The sequence below is a fragment of the Choristoneura fumiferana genome, chromosome 15 (assembly GCF_025370935.1).
Source record: "Choristoneura fumiferana chromosome 15, NRCan_CFum_1, whole genome shotgun sequence".
In the NCBI taxonomy this organism is placed as follows: domain Eukaryota; kingdom Metazoa; phylum Arthropoda; class Insecta; order Lepidoptera; family Tortricidae; genus Choristoneura; species Choristoneura fumiferana.
In genome coordinates, this window is record NC_133486.1 from 6,931,098 (window position 1) to 6,952,578 (window position 21,481).

Here is a 21,481-nt window from a genome sequence, read left to right on the forward strand (position 1 = left end):
CAGATTTTTTAACAAAAGCACTTCCTTGTCAAAAGTTCTCTATTAATAGAAACCGAGTTTTATGTTTAACGACGAATGGGTCTAATTAAATAGTGGGAGGTCAGTTTTGTCCATACCTAACTGGATTGTGTTTTACCTTATATTTTATTGTTGTTTTTCATTAGAAGAATACATTGTCAATATGTTTTATTTACTTGATGTAAAATTAGTGGGAGTGTTAGGATTGTAATTTTACATGAAAGAGGTTTGTAGTATTTAGTTTCATCTATGGTTTGTTTAGAAGATTTTCTGTTATGTCAGTTGGGTATGTCAAGTAAATAGAACTACCAGCTAAATATATTCAATAGTGTTACAGAAATCTTACTGTTTTATTGGTAGCTTGCTAAACTCTATCACTTATACTTTGTTATGCAATTGGGCTCTGATATGTTGATGTTTACAGAGACGAGTGCGAAGCTGCGGCGGGACGGCATCCTGAACCTGTACCCGTTCCCACGGGTGGGCCGCGCCTCCGCCCAGACCTGGCAGGTGCCACTCAACGACTTTTACTTAGGTAAGAACAGTGCAAGAAAGCCTTTACATTCACAGGAGAGCTTGTAAGTATAAAGCGTCGCGTTGAAATCCGACGTCGCCGCTATTTTTACTTACATCGTCAGTCTAACCGTGCTCGATAAAGAAGAGCCGTGTTTTCAAAGCGATATCGTGTGAATCTCAATGTTTTCTTTCTTCTTTATTTCTTTTCAACGTGGGTTGTTTGAAGGGTTTTTGTAATGGACGTTGAAAAATATCGTGCTAATTAAGCCTTAGTAACAGAACCAGAAAACACAAAGAACGTGATACAATGTGGATATACTTTACCTACTTTGGTTACGGAAATCTAAATGGGCTTTGGGCGGTTGGCTGTAAAGCCGAGTTTAGACTTGCAAGAAAAATCGTGCAAGTTGCATTACATTGCGGCGCTCGATTGACCACTACAAACTTGTTGACTTTACGGCCTCGCAATGTAATGCAACTTCCACGATTTTTCTTGCAAGTCTAAACTTTGCTCAAGGGTGAAGCCAGACGAGGGTATTTTCGGTCGCATAATTTAAGTTTCCTACAATGAGCACAACTTTTTCTGTGTCGCTGTGTGGCACAAACTGGACTTTGTAATAAGTTTTTGGTAAAAATTTCATTTTTTATAAAAGCTTTTTGCTCATTGTACTTTTTGTCAACTTTACTTGCATTGTCACCAAACTACATTTGTACTTATACCAAATTTCAAGTCGATGCCACTAACCGTTGAAGAGTTCCGTCCTGCGGAGACGGTCCTGGCCGGACTACCAGGATGTCACTACCAGATTATTGTATTGTCAAACAATTTACATAAGTATGCCAAATTTCAAGTCATCCGACTACTGAAAGTTGGTCGAATTTAACTTGCAAGATTTGACTACAGACAGACAGATACAACGGGACAGGTAAAACTAAATAAAAGCTTGTAAAGAAGCAGAAATTACGCGATCAAAAATACACTCGCACGCAACTCAAAAAATCACGCTTGTCTGGCTTCACTCTAACCATAGACTACTCTACGGTAACAAAGAGAGTAAAAAGCCGTACAGAAATAGGATACATTTAGTGTCTTGCACTCTGATATCTCGTTAAAGTGAACGGTTATAGCCAATAAGAAATCCAGGAGTCCCCGTCTCGGATTATTATCTACCTTCATTACATAAAGCTATTTCTACATGAAAGGTGATGTTTAAAATGTATGTGTATGGATTGTAATTGTACAGTCGAACGAACTGAATTATGGAAACTTTAGTGCTACGTAAAATGTCATGTTGTTATCCCATAAATTTGTTAATGAAGATAAGTGAAATTGATAAGATACCTATTAAATGGTTCCACCCTGGGTACAATAATCAGGTAACCAGTTTGCTCGACTGTATTTAGAGAGATAAATGACAAACTCCTATTGGGGGAAAGTTGGAAAAATCTAGCTTTAAGCGGTGACTTAAAGCCGCATTTACATCTATCTGTCGTATAAAATGTATGAAACCGATACCGTTCTGATGCGTTAGTACACAACACGACAGATAAAATACAAACACTACAAATACTACAAACACAACATTTAGTTCCCAACTAAGTATGTACTTAGGTAGGCATCAAAAAACAATTAACAGTATTAAAATATCACAGATCTATTTTTATATGTCTTTCACAATATTACGAGTAGAAAAAAGTACAGTAGAGTTCATAAACTTGTGAGCAAAAGTTTGATTAAATATATCTGAACACGCTTCTACGCCGTTAACAATAAAGTCGTGTTCAGATATTTTTGATTAAAATTTTGCTCACTAGTTTATGAACTTGACTGTACATATCAATGGTTGAAAAGCTAATAGATGTAAGTGCTATCTTTGTGAAATACTTGAAATTGAAAAAAAAAAAACTTTATTGTATAACTGTGTACATACTAGGGTGGTCACAAGATATAAATAAATCTCAAAAGTTTGTCCATTTTGGACGTACAATATAAAAAACTTATTATCTAATTTATCTTAAATATTAGATAATTTTGCACACGCGCATAGAAACAAACATTGAAACACGGCTCAAAGGACGGAAAAAACAATGATTCTGAACACATATTTAAATAATTCAATGTCTTAAAAATGTCGCTTAGATCAATTAACCTTTCAACCGTCGATAGTGTCATACTCGATTTCTCACCTAGATTTAAGACCTATTTCACGACTCTATAATAAGTTACTTAGGTACAGTCACCAGCACCAATATCTGACACAACAAGCGTGCATAAATATCTGATACGACTCTATTTCTAGGGGCGGAAGGACGTGTCAGATATTTTCGCACGCTCCGCTGTGGCAGATATTAATGCTGGTGACTGTACATTATTAGATAGTTGTGACAGAGACCCTTATCTTAATGGCATTTACTATCCTACAGAATACAAACCATCAGAGAAGCGCCAGCTCTACGCCTTCCCACGCGTGGGCCGCAGCGAGCCGCGGGAGCACCCCAACCAGCCCATGCTCCGGATCGAGGACATCCTGTTCCGCCGGCACCTTGGACCTAAGAGGTCCAAGACCCAAGAGACCCAAGAGAGCACTGGACCTGACACCACAGGCATGTGGTTCGGCCCCAGACTTGGACGGGCTTACAAGAGCGAAGAAGGTTTGTGACAATTAGGGATGCAAAGTATTTACATACATACATTAAATCACGCCTCTTTCCCAACGGGGTAGGCAGAGACTACATCCTTCCACTTACTACGATTCTGGCATACAACTCTCGCTTCCTCTACATTCATCAATCTTTTCATGCATGCACGTCGGTTTAGAGTACTCCTGACCCGACCTTTCTTCAGAACGTCCCCGATTTGATCGTGGTACGTTCTCTAGGCCTTCCTCTCCCAACGTTCCCATTCACGCTCTTCCTATAGATCTGCCTAATCAATCTGTTTTCATTTATTCTCTCAACATGCTCAAACCATCCAAGCATCCCTTTCTCAATCCGTGTGACTATACCTTCATTTACACCACGGCGTTCCCTTATCGCACTATTTCTAATTCTGTCATTCAATTTCACACCTAACATACTTCTTAATGCTCTCATTTCTACCGCATTTATTCTACTCTGATGCCTTTTCTGCCACACCCAACTTTCACTACCATACATGAGTGTTGGTACCAGCACCCCTCTATGCACAGCCAGACGAGCTCTTTTGGAGATTTTCTGGCTATACATAAAGGTGTGCAACGCTCCATTCACTATGTTACCAAAGTATTCATAAATACAATTATATCGATATATATCAATGTGAGTTGTATAGTCGATAGAGTACCGATATATCGATATTTTATCTATTTATTTCAGTTTAATGTAAAGTTTAAAAAATCGATACAAAACCAAACACAAACGGTTTACTTAACACATGTCCATGTTAGTCCTTCAAAATTCAATGCAATGTTATGAAATGCAGGCGGAGGCATGCATTTGTTACCTATCACTCAATCTCATGCCTCCGCCTGCATTTCATTTTTGAAGGACTACCATGGACATGGTCTGGTATCGATTTTTTTCATTCGATTCTGTTAGCTTTTGATTATTTTAATTTTTTCGTCTTAAGTTTCGATCTTTTCAGTTCATTTTACCTTATCAACTGTAAGGTATATTTTGCAGGCGGGTTTTTGATTTTTTAAATTATAATTTTATTTATTCATTTATAAAAAAGCTTTAAAAAAGAAGCTCAGTCGCGGAGGTTTTTATACTTAAGTAACATTTTAATATTTTTTTAGACTACCCAGTCGGCGAACACAGCGAACCAGAGCACATTGACCCCGAATTAAACGAAGACAGAAAGAAGAGGCAAGCAAATCAATAAGCTACCAATCACAAGCCTCCACGTCACTGACTGAAACAGATTTTAATTTTAAGCAATGAACTGTAGTTACACCTCAAGCGCTTGGAAAAATTATTTATTAAAAGACTTTGATAAAAACAAAATAGCGGAAGATAGGTGACGCAGAAAAAACCAACCTGTTATAATCTTTTTTCACCACACAAAACTTTCTTATAACATTTCTACATTCACTACAAATAGTACTTTTTGATCGCCATTTTGAGGAGCAATACGATTCGTTCCGAAGCACTCCGATGACGCACGACAGTAGAACACGTTTGTCTCGCTCGCGTTACTGTCAAAACAAATCGGTTTGTCTCTATCGTTCGAGAGCGTATAACGTTAAAAATAATCACAGTTGTGTGAGTGTACGTGCATGTAGTTGTGGATCATGCAGGTACCTTTCGCTATTTTATTTTCATCAAAGCTAAAAGTATACGAAACGAAACGAGGCCGTCAAAATTATTGTGACTTAAATGTATTTGCTTATGTATAATTAATATTTAATTAATGATAATTTTATAATAGTTAGGTTAAGAGTCGAAGGGGTTTCGAAGGCTGGATGGGTTTATTGTAGTAATCCATGGAACTGCTTCGACGTATAATTTGTTGTTCATATTTAATAAATAAAATAGTTGTTTATATGCGCCAGTTTATTGAAACAATAAAAGTGACGCTACTACGCGCAAAGTTGGTTTTATTTGATACAGCCTTTATCCGCAGTTTCGCTCGTATTGATCATTAGATCTAGCATTTGAATTGACATGCTGTCGCAGAATATTCCGTGGGAATGAGGGCTATCGCGTATGAATTCGCCACTAGAGGCGCTAGTGTAGCGTGAGGTCTCCGAAATGTCAAATCTCATAGTTTTTGGGTGAGCTACGCGGGTTTATTTATAATTAGAATAATTTTGTGAATATTTTGCATTACCTGAAATTAATTATGGCAATTATGCGTTACGGGGCTATGAATATCTGTGTTTTGAGACAGTTTTGTCTTTCGGAAACTTTTGTCCTCCCTTTTTCTCCGAACAAAACAGGACTACGCAACACTGTGGTTGCTCGATATTTTTATGGTACGGTTTTAATGTGTAATAAATATGATTTTAATCTAAACTTTGTCTTCACGCCCATAATAACAGACTTTAAAAGCCACACTTAAAAACCTCACGCAACAGTGGCGCCATCTAGAAAGACAAAAAACGATAGCCCTCATTCCCATAAATTGCATCGCGGTTTACACAAGACTCTAGCATCGCATACAAAACAAGACCTGCATCTAAACCCAGTGGTTATGTTTTTTTTTATAACAAAAAATTGAATCGACTACAAAAAACTATGAAAATAATTTTCTACCAGTTTGAAGTCGGTGCCTCAGCACGAGCCAGCAGGAGTGATTGAAGTCCAATGTATAGTATCTAGGTGAGGTAGATGACTAGAGGCACCGACTTCAGACTGGTAGAAAATTATTTTCTTTATTTTTTTTAGTCGATTCAATTTTTTGTTATATTTTTTGACGATTTTTAGTTTAAGTACCTAATCTAAGATACAATAGTTTAATGTCAACTGCTCGTCACCTTTTACGAAAGATTGCTTTTTCCGATGCAGAGAGGTTCATTATAGAGGAGTCCTGGTGCTGCACCCCCGTTCCATTTTACCATATGCATTACAAGGAGCATAAATTGCTTAGCAACTGTGATAAAGTAATTGAAATTCAACCCATGAAATACTTGTTATTGAGTACTAACTCCGATGGTCAACTGTGGTCTTCATCATTAGTTCCACATCACCAAATGATGATTTTCAAGAGCAAATGCACGAGTTGCTTTATATATATATATACCATTCACCATAGGTGTCCGTACAATATTTGAAGAGTTCCCTCGATTTCCTTAAGATCTAATCATCAGATCCTGATTTGGTGCTTATGGGACCAAAAATTCAAATCGGTTCATAAAATGTGGTTGTGTCATTGCTGTTATAAATAAATTATTTTCTTTCTTTCTTTCTAAAAATACAACCGAATTGATAACCTCCTCCTTTTTTGAAGTCGTTTAAAAAGTAGCTTATGTGGAATTCCAGAGATTCATCTAATTGCATACCAAATTTTAATGAAAAATTGTAATATTTCGCAAGCAGATCACTGAATAGACCTATCCAATGATACTCCACACTATAGGGTTAGTCGAGAAATAAAATCGCCCCCACTTTACGTCTATGGGAGGTACCCTAAAAAAAATTTATATTTTTTATTTTATTTTACTGATATGTATATTCATGCCAAATTACAGTTTTCTAGTACTAACGGTCTCTGAGTTTAGCCGCGGACGGACAGACAGACAGACAGACGGACAGACATGGCGAAACTATAAGGGTTCCTAGTTGACTAGAGAAACCTAAAAACCGCATCGAAATCGGTCCATCCGTTCGGGAGCTACGATGCCACAGACAGACATTGACGTGAAACTTAAAACATCCCTCTTTTTACGTCAGGGGTTAAAAATATGTCTAAGAACCATCCCTAGAAAACCTGCTTTAAAAAAAATCCGCTTTGAAATCGGTCTACCCGTTTAATATAATAATAATATAATAAATTCATTTATTTCGGGCAACTTGGCCCATACAATAAATACCTTACAGACTAACATACATATTTATAATGAATAATATTTAAAACTAATTTGGTTTAAGAGCTACGGTGCCGCAGACAGACACACACAGACACACATAGCGGTCAAACTTATAACACCCCTCTATTTACGTCAAACATTCATTTTTTATTTCACAGCGAAGCCAACAATGCAAATAAGGACAAAGCGAGGCGTTGAGGACCTGTAAAAGATAAATAGAAATGAAAAAAGTACGACAGTATTTTGTGGTTGGATACAAAGTTCTCTTTAGCTTTACGTTTCTGGCGTAATATTAGAGAATCACTAGCCTTTACTAGCGGATTCGTTCGTGTAAATCATTCGACCTGGCAATCGAATTGAAGTTCAAGGGTTTCTCAAAAGTCGACCAAAAAAACATGTCAACTTTGCACGAGAATTACAGACTAATAAAGCATTTTTACAAAAATCGAAAAACTCACAGGCATAGAAAATATAATGAATATTTTGATTGTAAAATATCATTGATTTCGGTGCTATACTTTTCGTAAAATATGACGACAACGAAACCCAAAATTCAACCGCCCAAATCTTGAAAAGCCTACAGCTATCTCGATATAAATTACGGACATCGTTGCGGAAGGCATGGGGGAACGGCAGCGAGCGCTTATGTCACGAGCGATAAAGACAGCAATATCCCAAACGAATACCTAACGCGGCCGCGCGGCCGGCAGAAAAACTTCTTTTAAACTCTGCTTCAAAGCAAACACAACCTTGATCCGTTCCTGACACGTTCCTATTACGGTCATGGCTTAATACGGTGAAATGGGTGGGTATTTAGGTGGGAAAATAAATCATCAAAAATATAATAAAGATAGAATTTATTCTTTTTCAGTTCATTTCTTTCGCAACCCACAAGGCTTAAAGGGCAACACACACAGAAAGCGGGCGTGGGTCGGGTCGTGTCCGCCGCGTGAGCCGCGCGGTTCGTTGTATTCACACAGAGAGCGGGCGCGGGCCCGCAGCGGCTATCAATGTTGCCAGTTTAGTGACTTAGTCCCTAGAAGTGACGACTTTTGCTTAAATCTTAGCGACCGCAAAAAAGTTTTGACGACAAAAATGGTTTGCTGGCGATTTTTGGAGTACAAATTAAAACAGTTCTAGAACCAATAGATACGACATTTTTGTCGACTCGACACAGAATTATACAGTGCCGGGAGATATATGTGGAAAACGACCAACGCGCTTGCGCACCAAGGTCAAACTTTATTTACTTACTTAATTAAATCCAATTTATGTAATGATGGGCGATGGATAAAATTTTTAAAAGTGGCTGTTTTTTTATCGACAGGAATAAGCTTATACTAGTCAATGGAAAAAAATATCAGATTTTTCTGTAGTAAGTACCAATAAATTAAAAAAATAAAATACTTAGATTTTATTCTCGCCAAAATGAACTAGCTACTGCGCATGAATACGGTTTTTAGGGTTCTGTAGCCAAAATGGCAAAAACGAAACCCTTATAGTTTCGCCATATCTGTCTGTCCGTCTGTTCGTCCGCGGCTTTGCTCAGGGACTATCAATGCTAGAAAGCTGTAATTTTGCACGGATATGAAAACTATTCCGACAAAATGGTACAATGAAAAACTTAAAAAAAAAATTTTTTTTTGTGTACCTCCCATAGACGTAAAGTAGGTTTTTTTTTTCTCATCCAACCCTATAGTGTGGGGTCTTTTAAATTAAAAACAATAGGGAGTTACTAAGACGAGTTTTCGATTCAGTGATTTGTTTGCGAAATATTCAATTTTAAAGTACAAATTTTCATTAAAATCGAGTTTTAGGGGTTTTTAACTAAAGCTTAAGGAAAAAATATTTTTGAGAGTTGGTAACTGCGCTCGGCCCGCGCGCTGTTTGTGACGACGGGCGACGGGCGCGGGCCCGCGCACGACCCGTCCCGCGCCCGACCCGCGCCCGCGTTCTGTGTGAGTGAAGGCGTCCATATACTGCCATGCAAATACGCCCGTCGCGGGCCCGCGCACGACCCGCGCCCGCTCTCTGTGTGTGTTGCCCATAACTATAGGGACTAATATTATGAAGAGAAAATATAATAAAATCCCGCCGCCCGCGGCTATCCTGGGCAAATAAGATGATTATGATTTTCCGTTCCTTCTGTTTACAGACCTGTAGATGAATGTAAGAAGAGGCCAACTGTATTTTTAATCAACTGTTTGAGTCAACTTACAGCAATAGAATATGATATTTTTATTTTAAGAAAATAACTATCCGCCGTGTTATTTTTGATTTCCGTTAACTTTAAGGTAATAACGTCAATGTTACCTGTCAAATTTGTTTATTTAACAACTAGAGTTTACCCACTGCTTCGCACGCGTAAACTATTCGATCTGGTAGTTACAATTGCAACAATGCAGCCTTACCCGGCTCTATAGTAAACTTGTTACGCTGTGGGTGTGGGACGGGTGCAGGCTGAAAATCAGCGCTGCAAGTTTCCTTTGCTAGCAGCTTATGCTGAGCCCGAGCCCATTGCCACCTGCTTATGTTTTTTTTATTTGATTGTGTAACCTGTCTTATTTTCTGTGGCAATAAATGATTTTATTGTTATTATTTTTTTAATTGAAATTCCGGGATTTTACAAAAATCCCCTGGGAAATCCCAAAATTTATATCGTGATTTTCATTGAGGTTGTGTTAAGACCAACTGTCCAAAATTTCAAGACTCTAAACCCAGCGGTTGAAATTTCAAGATTTTATCCCTATCCCGTGGGAATATCGGGATAAAAAGTAACCTAAGTGTTATTCTAGAAGTCCAGCTACCTATATACCAAACTTAATGACTCTAAGCTCAGCGGTTGTTATTTCGTGAAATTATCATATTTATTGTCTATTAATTCTACGTTTCTCCTGTCTGTTATCTCTGCCACCTACATTAGTCTGTTCATATTTATTAATTGCTCAGAAATTGGTTGTCTGGAAGAGATCGCTTTTTAGCGATAAGACCGCCCGGGAAAACCACCAATATCGCACTCGAAATATTGGCACCCTCGCTATGCTCGGGTGCCAATATTTCGCGCCACGGGGCGAAGAGGATAACCGTTGGGAGAGAAAAAGTCGTAGAGTGGCGACAACTAACTGGAAGAAGAAGCGTTGCCAAGCTTTCCACCAAGTGGACTGACAACAAAGAGGCGAGTTGTAGTGCATTGTGGCGTTCTAAGGTGGAAGCTTTTGTACAACACAGTGGACATCTTCTGGCTGATGACAAATTTACTTTACTGTCTGTTATCTCTTCACGCTGAAACTGCTCAACCGATTTACATGAAACTGGTATTTAAGATAGGTTGAGACCTTAATTGGAAAGGTCATAGGATTGTTTTCGTCCCGGAAAATTTCATAGTTCCCACGGGATGGCGATAAATGAAATCTGTAACGTCTGTGTCTTTTGTTAATATAACGTAGATATGGACCCAATAAATTTCGTAACATAAAACCTATTTATACAAATTGTGTAACATTCGACCGGTGGGCAAATAAAGTGCTCATGCTACATAAACAAACGATTTGTAACAGCATCGGGTAAATAATACTGTTTAAACTGAAGCATGAGAGGTGGGCGCTACTCTGTGGGGCCAGAGTTAGAGCGGATATAACGATGCTATAAATTTATTATTCAATGGCGGACTAAACGTAGCAGAAAGTTTTTATTTAGTTACTAATAATTCAATACATTATCCATCGAGATCCCAAAATATCCCGTCTCCCCTTGTTGGTATGGAAAAGGAAGTTGGGATGGATAACAAGCACTTATGAATGTCAAAAAAAATCTACCACCGGTTCGGAAAAACCTCTGTTGAGAGAATACGACCGAAGTCTCATAAGATTACGTGTACAACGCCAATGGCATACTTCATTGCAGATCAGCAGGGCTACTACGAAACTCGAAACTCGAAGTTCGTGTCGTGCGGTCCCTCTGACACTTATACTATTTAATACGAGGGCGAGAGGGACGGTATTATACGAACTTCGAGTTTCGAGTTTCGTAGTAGCCCTACTTGCACCCGGATTTGCAAAACCAAGTTCGACGAGGCTTGTTGCGGATGTATCAATATGTTATTTGTATGTTTTTTGCCCAACTGCCCGAAGGAGGGTTATTTATTTAATTTGACGCATAATCAGAGTTGTACGCATAACCATTAGATCTAGTGGTTGCATAAAATTTTGGAATTACTAAATTTCTCTTTATTAAATGACTAAAAAATCTTTCAGTTGAATGGAAGTTCCGGGATTTAACTAAATTCCAATGATTGGCAAAAATTACATTGCGGATTTTTAACTTTGCACATAAAACATCTGAGCCTAATTTCGTGACTCTAAGCAAAGCAGTTCAAATTTTCAGGTTTTATCATGGTCCCGTAGGAATATCGGGATAGAAAAACGTGAAATAACCAATATTCTTATCATCAATTCAATATTCAATAAAGATTCCTATTCTGAATAGAAAATAAAAAAATGCTTAGGTATTCGCACCGCTAGCACTGCGACCGCGGCCCAGCTTAACCTAAATAAGTGCCGTTCAAACGCTGCGTGAGCACCCGGCCGCGACTACAGCTTACACTGGACAGCCTGGCTGGCACCTGGCATCACTCCATACCGTATAACGTGCTTTTAATAAAATTCGGGTTAAGGGCCATCTATAAGGAATGTCACACTTTTTTATATAAATTATATTATTATTATTCTTTACAGAAGGCGAAGTGCATAGTTTATGGTCAGCGAAAAATTTAAATTATACAGGGTGGCCCATTTATATCGGTCAGTATGGGAAAGTCTGAAACTATACGACATACGAAAATTTCTTCTTAGGAACCATGACATCGATTTTAATAACAAGAAAAACTGCATTCATGCATTTAAAAAAAAAACAGGACTCAGCTCGGGAATCGAACCCGGTTGTTTTGAAAAAAAAACTTCGAACACCTACTAAAATAAATTAAAGTATGTGAAAACAATGCATTTTATTCATTTTAGACATAATGTTTCATGGACACATTTACTTCTTAAGACGTACACAATCGATATCTAAATAGAAATAGTGTAAGTTTTTTTTTCAAAACAACCGGGTTCGATTCCCGAGCTGAGTACAGGTTTTTTTTTAATGCATGATTGCAGTTTTTCTTGTTATTAAAATCGATGTCATGGTTCCTAAGAAGAAATTTTCGTATGTCGTATAGTTTCAGACCATACTGACCGATATAAATGGGCCACCCTGTAGACTGACGTTTGACCACAATCATCACAAGCACAAATTTATACCTCTCCCTGCTCCTTGTGACACTTTATTATTATGAAAATCGTAATTGGTTAGGTACTTTCCTGGGTAAAAATAATAATGTTCCATTTAAAAATATTGGACATTATTAAAAAATATAGGACACGCATTTTTTATTTTATCAATAAGTAAAACAAAAAATAACAAAGATAAAACACGTCAAAGTGCACCGTGCTGTAGGACCTTTTTTCCTGCTTTTTAGGCTGTTTATAAGACGTTATTGATATTATTTGAGACAATGGAGGCTACAACGTATAGTTTTTACCTTCTAGTCCTTCTAGTTCTACTTTCGAAATGTTAAAGTATACCTTTGCAAGCTTATGCGTGGCACTCGGTAGAACGCTGTCGCAGTTAGCAATTGCCGTAGGTCATCATCATCATCCCAGCCTATATACGTCCCACTACTGGGCACAGGCCTCCTCTCAGAACAAGAGGGCTTGGGCCATAGTTCCCACGCGGGCCCAGTGCGGATTGGGAACTTCGCACGCACCATTGCATCGCTTCGCAGGTTTGTGCAGGTTTCCTCACGATGTTTTCCTTCACCGCAAAGCTCGTGGTAAATTTCAAATGTAATTCCGCACATGAATTTTGAAAAACTCAGAGGTGCGAGCCGGGGTTTAAACCCAGGACCCTCTGCTTGAGAGGTGATAGGTCAAACCACTAGGCCACCACGGCTTAAAATATACCCATCAATAAAATAATAGCCACAAAACCAGTAATACATTTATTAGAATAAGTAAGTACCTATTATAGTTATATACACATAATCAGTAAGTTACAATTTTAATATATTGTACCAAAGAGTTATTTAGACTGTATAGGTTATTTGTAATTATGATACATAGAGTTTGATGTTCAAATCACAATAAGTCCTTTGTAAAGGACTCTGGGCGTTAGGGGGATATATTCAGGTTATCAATTCTATTGCGAGTCTCCTCAACTTTAAAGCCCCAATTCAGATCTGCAAGATTGTCTACAAGAGTTGTATTATTACATTGGGAAGCCGTAAAGCGAACGAGTTTAAAGCGGTCAATCGAGCGCCGCAATGTATTGCGACTTTCACGATTTTTTGCAGGTCTAAACTTGGCTTAACGGTACAGATATAAGACTCCAGAGAAAAACAGGAACAGTACGACTGCTGTCTCGGAGCTGACCATCTCTCCGCTGTTACAGTGGTCCTGTGAATAAATGAACATTTCAGGAAAAGGTGTCCTCGAAAACAAATGGATCAACAATAGCACAAGTAATCTCACACAGCGGCGGGTTGCATTTATCAAATCTTTTTTTTTTTTTAACTAGCCTACAATAGTGTCCCACTGCTGGGCAAAGGCCTCTCCTCTTGATCTCCACACCTCCCGGTTCAGCGCAATGTCAGGCCAATCCCTTGCATAAAAGGAAAAATCAAATCTTATTTTTTTTTATTAAGAAATATAAATCTTTGATGTGTTACCCTGTAAATTTAGTGAAAATGAGTTACGATGATATTCCTTGGAGGTGTCGATTAGATTGACGAATGGATGCAAAACGCCCTTGTGTACTGTAGGAACTAGGTTGTATACCGCTGGCAGGTGGTAAAACTGTCCAGCTGACACGTTAGATTGACTGTATTACGTATAATGATAGTATTTTTGTATAGTATGATTCTAGAATTTGATTTTAAAAGATGATTGACAGCGGTATACATCCGGAACACAGATTGCTCCCGACAGCCTGAGCGGCTGGATCTATCTATGTTAAAGTATTTTGAAGCTCTAAAAGAAAATAAAAGCAAAGAACAGACGAATTATAATTTTTATTTGAACTGAGTTTAAAGTCACGCGCGTAAATCCCCTTTACCTAAGCTCTTACCAAGTTACAGTCCCCACAGTACCTACCTACTACAAGAGGGAACTTAATTTTCATCAGTCCGGAGCATCAGTTTGTCAGTTCGTGAATGTTACACGATAATTTGCCATCCAGTCCAGTCAAATAAAAAAAAAACTGTCGTCATTCTGACCAGAATGATGGACTGAACTGACTACGCCAGTTTTTTTTTATTATACTGGATGGCAAACGAGCAAGTTGGTCTCCTGATGGTAAGAGTTCACCACCGCCCATAAACATCTGCAACACCGGGTATTGCAGGCGTTGCTAACCTAGAGTCCTAAGATGGGATACCTCAAGTGCCAGTAATTTCACCGGCTTACTCTCCACGCCGAAACACAACAGTGCAAGCAGTGCTGCTTCACGGCAGGACTAGCGAGCAAGATGGTGGTAGCAGTCCGGGCGGACCTAGCACAAGGTGCTACCACCTGCAAAATGAGCATGAAAACCGAAGCCTAGCCTAAGGTTTTCTTACATGGAAGCATTGGCAGACGGTCTCAAGGTGGTCGCTGTTGTCAGCACGGTAGCAAGGCTTGTCCGACCGGATCCAACCGCAACCGCGGGTCACGCGAACCTCGTTCTCTCTTCTGCTGTTGTATACTGAAACGAATAGTTTGTGATCAGATTGCTTATTCTATATGGCTGAGTTTCTACCAGAGATGTGCGAGGATATGTGGCATGGAATGTGTTTTTCATAACACTTGCTCGTAAACAGTGTCGTAACATGCAGGCTGCCTTGGTTGCAACCCCCCATATAAAACCCTCGACCTTAATGTGCTTTTCATGAAACCCGTGGTCGGCAAATGAGTCATTGCCCGTACTCATTTTGCTGTCATGAAGCCCAAGATTGGTAAATGAGTTTTCTTCCAACTATGCTTTAATTTCACCATAACCGCACTAAATACCCAGCTCTAGAGCAGAAAAAATGTATGAAAATCCTTTATTGCATTGTTTTGTTATAAAAATCCTTTATTGCATTGTTTTGTGAAAAAAATTATGAAAATCCTTTATTGCATTGTTGCACTATTCCTGTAATAGTTGAAAGAAAAGCAGATTATGCACCTCGCACTAAGTAATTTATATTGTCCTCGTGCTTATTAAAGCCCTCGCTGACGCTCGGTCTCCAAATCGGCACTCGGTGCAGTAATAAATAACTTTCTGATTGGTGCAACAATCTACTATTGTTACTGCATGGCGTGCTGCTCGTGCTGGCGTACAGGAGGGCGGCGCGGAGCTGGCGCTGCCAAGAGTGCAGTCAGCGGTATCGGCAATTTTTGAAAATATACTAGTTTTTCTATTACAAATATACAATTTTACTCGCAAACGTGATGAAAAACATTGTATGACGCACGGGCGCTACTAGAATTACGAACATCGACTCATTAAAGCCCTCAGTGTTCGACTTCGGGCTTCTAATAGACTCTAGTTCGTAATTCCTTATTTACCGCCTTTAAGACACAATGTACTGTTTCATGAACCAATACAAACGCTTCATTTAGCCTTTGTGCGAGGATAGGTATATGAAGCGTTTCTACCTATTGATTCATGATCATGATTAGCACATTCCTCGCAACACATCCTCACACATATCTAGTGAAAATGCAGCCTTATCCTACTAATATGCCAAATGCGACAGTGTGAGTGCGAATTGGCGATGAAAGTTAAATGCTACCAACATATGCAATAGCAACAGTTGTTGGCATATATATATAAGTCGGAGTAAAAAAAGGTTCGTCACCTATTTTCCTTTGCTCAGTATGAGCGCTAATCTGCTTTACCGATTGAGTAGGACATACTGCGTCAACCTGTCAACCTGCTAAACATAATCAGGTGACCATATAGCAACCCTACAACTACACCTTGGCACTGACAAACACTGGCAATTAAATAGAACATTATTTGATTCAAACTCTTACGACCTTACGACGCTGTTTATTAAAAAGGTTTGGTATTGATATGAAAGTAGATTTATATGTTAGAGGTGTACTTATACTATTTTGACCCTTATTATCATGTCGAGTAAGTATAGTTTGATATGCACTTGTCTACTTAGTGCTTTGGTTTCAAAATGTATTAAGAGTCTATGACTGTATAAAGGAATCAATTAAATAACTGACGAAGGTTTTCCTACCCCCACTGTACATAATGGTCGGAATCATTCTACAGAAAAAGTCGCAAATATCGCAGTTGATAACGAAACTGACTTGTCGACCATCGTTGAAGTCGAAGCAGGTGCTGTTATTACTGTCGCCACAGTAACAGTTGTTGATACACTTACTGCTTTGAATACTTGCGGCCGAAGAAGTTTCCGACGGTGGACTGAATAACGATAACATCGCAGTTGAGAATGATGTAAATACATGACTTTCCGACCATTTAGTTTAAGTAGAAGCAAGTGCTGCTGATACTGTTGCCATAGCAATACTTGTTGATACACTTACTGGTCTGAATAATCTTGCGGCAGAAGAAGTTTCCGACGGTGGACTGCATAACGATAATATCGCAGTTGAGAATGATGTAAATACGTGACTTTTCGACCATTTCGTTGAAGTAGAAGCAAGTGCTGCTGATACTGTTGCCATAGCAATACTTGTTGATACACTTACTGGTCTGAATAATCTTGCGGCAGAAGAAGTCGCCGGCGACGGGTTGCATGACAGATGTTGCGCAGTCAACAACGGGGATGATGCGCGCGCGCGTCTCGTCGTTCATCTCGTTAAGGTCGAGGCATGCGCTGTTGTTTGCACTGTTGCAGTAGTAGCAGTAGATTGCTGACGCTGGAAGAGTGGTCAAGTATTTTTACAGGGTCTTTATAAATTGCCTGATTTAGATATACTAAAAAAAATTAACAAAAAAGTAAAACCGACTCCAAAAAAAATATCAAAAAGTGGAACCGACTACAAAACCCTTGAAAATATTTTTCTAGGTAGGTATCTACTAGCTCGAAGTCGGTGACTCAGCACGACCCAGCAGGAGGGATTGAAACCCATACCTAGTATGTACGTGAGGTAGACGACTATTGGTCCACTCCTGATGGCTCGTGACAACGTAACTAAGCCGTGTTTGGGCTTAATGGAATCGTTGTGAGCTGTACTTTGGCTACAAATCACTAAAAAGTGAGAACTAAAGAAAATTTTTAACAAAAAGATTAAAACCGACTCCAAAAAAAATAACAAAAAATGGAACATAGAACCTCCTCCTTTTTTGAAGTCGGTTAAAAAATCCAAATGGAATGAACAGCTAGGTATATGCCATTACCAGATACCCCAAACACTGCTTATTTCAGGAAATAACATAGTGTTTACCTACATGCTAACAAGCCTTGTTAAACTAGGGTAACTTGAATCTTGCATTGTCTAAATAGGGCTTAGCTCTTGGGCAAAATATATTTTTTCACTTTATTTTTAATTTCGAATGTATTGTTTGTCTTAATTTTGTGTTCAATTAAGTCCAAAGAATGACCAAATTATAGTTTACTAGATTTGAAAAGTTTTTAAAGCCCCCCACCCCCTTAAATTATTTTATTTTAATTGCTTTATTTATTTTTGAAAAATACTTTACTATAATTATGTAGACATGTAACAAAACATTTACAGAACAAGTAATTAACAATCAAAAACAAGAAATATTTAAAGTAAAGAGGTTTTTAAAGTAAATAGTACCTATTCACACAAGTACTTACATTTATATACTAAAGATAGAAACACCAAAGTTACGACAAGTTTCGAGCATTTTGACGCCATAATTATCTGAAATAAAAAAATGAGACAGTAATTATTGGGCATTGCAAGCTTTTACACTTATATAAGTTACGTTATTATATAGAAATTCCATACTGTCATAATTTATTTATTATATACATATCAAAGAACTAAGTACAATCTAAGCTTTTACCCAAAGATAAAAAGCAAATAGTTCATTGATTGAACATGCATAATGTTTGGAGAGATTTAATTCACAAACCAAAACGATTTTTTACTTTCCAATGAAAGTTTGGCCAGTTCGTATTATTTGTTCTCTAACATAAACTAACTTATTCAGCTTCTAAAGCGAAGAGACGTTATTCTATAACACAATGATAACAACAAACTGATAAGAATACGTAATATTCTGACCTTTTTAAGTGGAATACTATTTATCTATTCGAACAAAAACACAAAAGTAACAGAAGCGGGCCTGCTGTTTTAAACAGTGAGCATTTTTTTCAACTTCATCTAAAACAACTTTTGTATGAGTCTTAGATGTTTGAAACTTTAGAACCGTTTCAGACAGCTAATCATCTTGAATAACACATACATACCTATACTATTTTTTATCCCGATATTATCACGGAATCAGAATGAAATCCCAAAATTTTGCGAAATCCCATCCCATTCAATTCAACTGCTAGTTAGTTTAGAGTTTAGATGACCAGATAGCCCAGCGGTTAGAGAACCTGACTGCGAAGCTTGAGGTTCCGGGTTTCATCTCCGGTCGGGGCAGATAGGTATGTGTATGTGTATGAATAATAATAATACGAATGTTTGTTCTCGATTCTTATGAGTTTGAATGTATTTAAGTATGTTTGTCCCTTGCCTAGTATCCATAGTAAGCTTTGCTTACTTTGGGACTAGGTCAATTGGTGTCAAGTGTCCCGTGATATTTATTTTTATTTATTTACGCGTACTAAGCCAAAATGTGAAGGCTAAGGGGTCAGACATTTACGGAGAGGTCAAGCGGTTTGTGACACTGGAACAAAATAACTAAAAATTTCATAGCAATCATAGCATAGCATAGCAGTCAAGGGGGGCCGTACTTTATGGTTGGGCCCTAATAGATTTAGATTAATTATAATGTAGAACATCCAATGCTGCAGGGCTACTACGAAACTCGAAGTTCGTATCGTACCGTCCCTCTCGCTCTCGTATTAAGTAGTATAAGTGTTTGAGGGACCGCACGATACGAACTTCGAGTTTCGTAGTAGCCCTGCTGCGCAAGTACAAATAACATAAAAAGGGTAATCAAAAGTTACTTCCGAAACGAATCCTAACCAGATTTCACAATTAAATTGAAGTTAAAGCGGATGAAGGTAAAGTTTCAGAGTTTCTAATTAACTGGATTCGATTTAACGCTCTAACTGAAAGTGAAAGGACGCGAAGGAGGATTTACGAGTATCCTTTGTATCATGTTGAAGATTAATCTTTATAATTAATTATACTCGTATGTATTGAGTGTAGGTACGGAACTTAGTTCTGATGTAACAATTTCAAAAAATATAAAAACGTTCCCTCTATCCTATAATCTAACAAATGAATAGTTCAATTGTCTAACTGAAACATAAACATGTAAGTCATAAATACTAAAAAAAAATACATACCATAAATAGTGCGTGGCTAGACTAGAAGTAAAATGTTACTAGTATATAGAGTAGTAGTAGTAGTTACTAGTAAAAAGAACACAATTTAAACTAATTTCAAATTCCGTAGGCGTCTGTCTGTCCGTGTTACGCAGGCGTCACTAGTAAACTACACTCACTGACTAACGATACGTTTAAGGAGCGACGACATGGATTTGATACTTGAATGTTTTTGTTATAGGTACAGTGTGTTACCGGGAGCCAGGTTTTTCTAAGGGAGGTTAAAGTAACGTATTTCTGTAACATAACCATGACATTTCGTTAATAAACTAAAATTAACTTTGTTAACTTTGAACATGAAACTACCGTGAGACTCACTCATATTAAATATAATGACCCGGATAACTCACGTCTTAAATCGAGTTTAGCTCGACATGTTTCGGGCTAATCCGTAGCCCTTCGTCTTCGGAGCAACGCGACTCAGCGGCTGCTGCAACACGCGCACTGCGCGCCGCCGCTCTGCTCGCGCGACTACCCGACGAAACTGACACCGGCACACAACTACCCGCGTTTTCATCATCATTACAACTCAACATGTCGAGCTAAACTCGATTTAAGACGTGAGTTATCCGGGTCATTATATTTAATATTTGTTAACTTTATAACAAAATTATAATTACTAAGAATGTACAGCAAAGTAAATGGACAAGTAAGTGTAAATGACAGCCGACAGAACTTTGATTATATTTATTACTATTTGATTTGATTATATTATATTTAGTATTAGGGCTACGATAATATAGCCCGAAAAACTAGCCTCGCTTAGAGCATTTTGTCACGTTCAGCTTTTTTTAGCCGGATATTAGTCATCATCATCAGCCAGAAGACGTCCACTGCTGGACAAAGGCCTCCCCCTTAGAACGCCACAATGAACGACAACTCGCCACTTGCATCCACCGGTTTCCCGCTACTCTCACGATGTCGTCAGTCCACCTGGTGGGAGGCCTGCCAACGCTTCGTCTTCCGGTTCGTGGTCGCCACTCGAGGACTTTTCTCCCCCAACGGTTATCTGTTCTTCGAGCGATGTGGCCTGCCCATTGCCACTTCAATTTGCATATTTTTCCAGCTATGTCAGTGACTTTAGTTCTTCGGATATTAGTGGATACAAACAAAGTTATTGCGCCGATACACTGCCGGCTAGCCTGCCATGCCGGGCATTGAATGGAAAGCGGTATCGCATAAACGAACAATGAATGGCCCAACCTAAACGATGGTCACTGGTCCGGATACACACAAAGCAATGAAATATTACGTCAAACAACACATGACTGCAATCCGTTCAAATTGCAAGATGTAGCGTTATATGTACATAAAGCAAGAAAACGAGGCGAGATATACTTCATCTTTGTCTGATAGGTAATTTTTGCAAAAGCTCCCTTTCTGTCTCATGACAATAAAATTAGTCCCGTCTCGTTGGTTTTGCTTTAAATAACTAATAATCCATACTAATATTATAAATGCGAAAGTGTGTGTGTATGTATGTTAGTCCGTCTTTCACGTCGAAACGGAGCGGCGGATCGACGTGATTTTTGGCATAGAGTTAGTTTATGGACCCGAGAGTGACATAGGCTACTTTTTATCCCGAAAAAATGCACAGTTCCCGAGGGAACAGCGCGCGATAATCGAATTCCATGCGGGCGAAGCCGCGGGCAAAAGCTAGTAAGAAGATTAATGTCACGTGAAAAAACGAGGCTAAAAAGCCATATATTTTACCTAAATATACTGTAACTTGAATACACTGCAATAACCAGAAAAGAAATCCTGGGGCCGGGAATCAAACCCGGGTCTTTCGTCATTCTGTGACACGTGCTTCCCATAATATAAGTTACTAGTGTCCGTTATTGTCCCAATAGTTGCCATGTGT

At 38.5% G+C, this 21,481-nt stretch overlaps 2 protein-coding genes across 3 annotated transcripts in view; one reads left to right on the top strand and one right to left on the bottom strand.

Annotated features, from left to right (window-relative positions):
• Positions 1–5,095, top strand: part of Capa (cardio acceleratory peptide capability) — a 28,118-nt gene extending 23,023 nt beyond the window's left edge. The window contains exons 3-5 of the mRNA XM_074098599.1: positions 443–553; positions 2,959–3,186; positions 4,311–5,095. Of these exons, the coding sequence (XP_073954700.1) occupies positions 443–553; positions 2,959–3,186; positions 4,311–4,396 (425 nt within the window). The 3' untranslated portion in view covers positions 4,397–5,095. The remainder of the gene's footprint in view (positions 1–442; positions 554–2,958; positions 3,187–4,310) is intronic.
• Positions 5,096–13,068: 7,973 nt separating this feature from the next.
• On the bottom strand, positions 13,069–19,741 carry LOC141435510 (uncharacterized). Of its 2 annotated transcripts, none has more exons than XM_074098204.1 (5): positions 19,579–19,741; positions 17,905–17,971; positions 16,829–16,999; positions 14,698–14,822; positions 13,069–13,537 (listed from the first exon to the last, which is right to left on the bottom strand). In XM_074098204.1, the coding sequence occupies exons 1-5, from the start codon at positions 19,579–19,581 to the stop codon at positions 13,448–13,450; spliced, it is 456 nt and encodes a 151-aa protein (XP_073954305.1). In that variant the 5' UTR covers positions 19,582–19,741; the 3' UTR covers positions 13,069–13,447. The 2 variants fall into 2 exon arrangements, with proteins under 2 accessions (XP_073954305.1, XP_073954306.1); XM_074098205.1 differs by lacking the exon at positions 19,579–19,741 and adding an exon at positions 18,186–18,260.
• Between the last annotated feature and the right edge of the window lie 1,740 nt (positions 19,742–21,481).

Coding starts and splice junctions, on each gene's coding strand:
- LOC141435510 (XM_074098204.1), bottom strand. Junction 14,823..16,828: donor CCGCAAGATTATTCAGACCA/GTAAGTGTATCA, acceptor TATTCGTTTCAG/TATACAACAGCAGAAGAGAG. Junction 13,538..14,697: donor CCGTCTGCCAATGCTTCCAT/GTAAGAAAACCT, acceptor ATTTATTCACAG/GACCACTGTAACAGCGGAGA.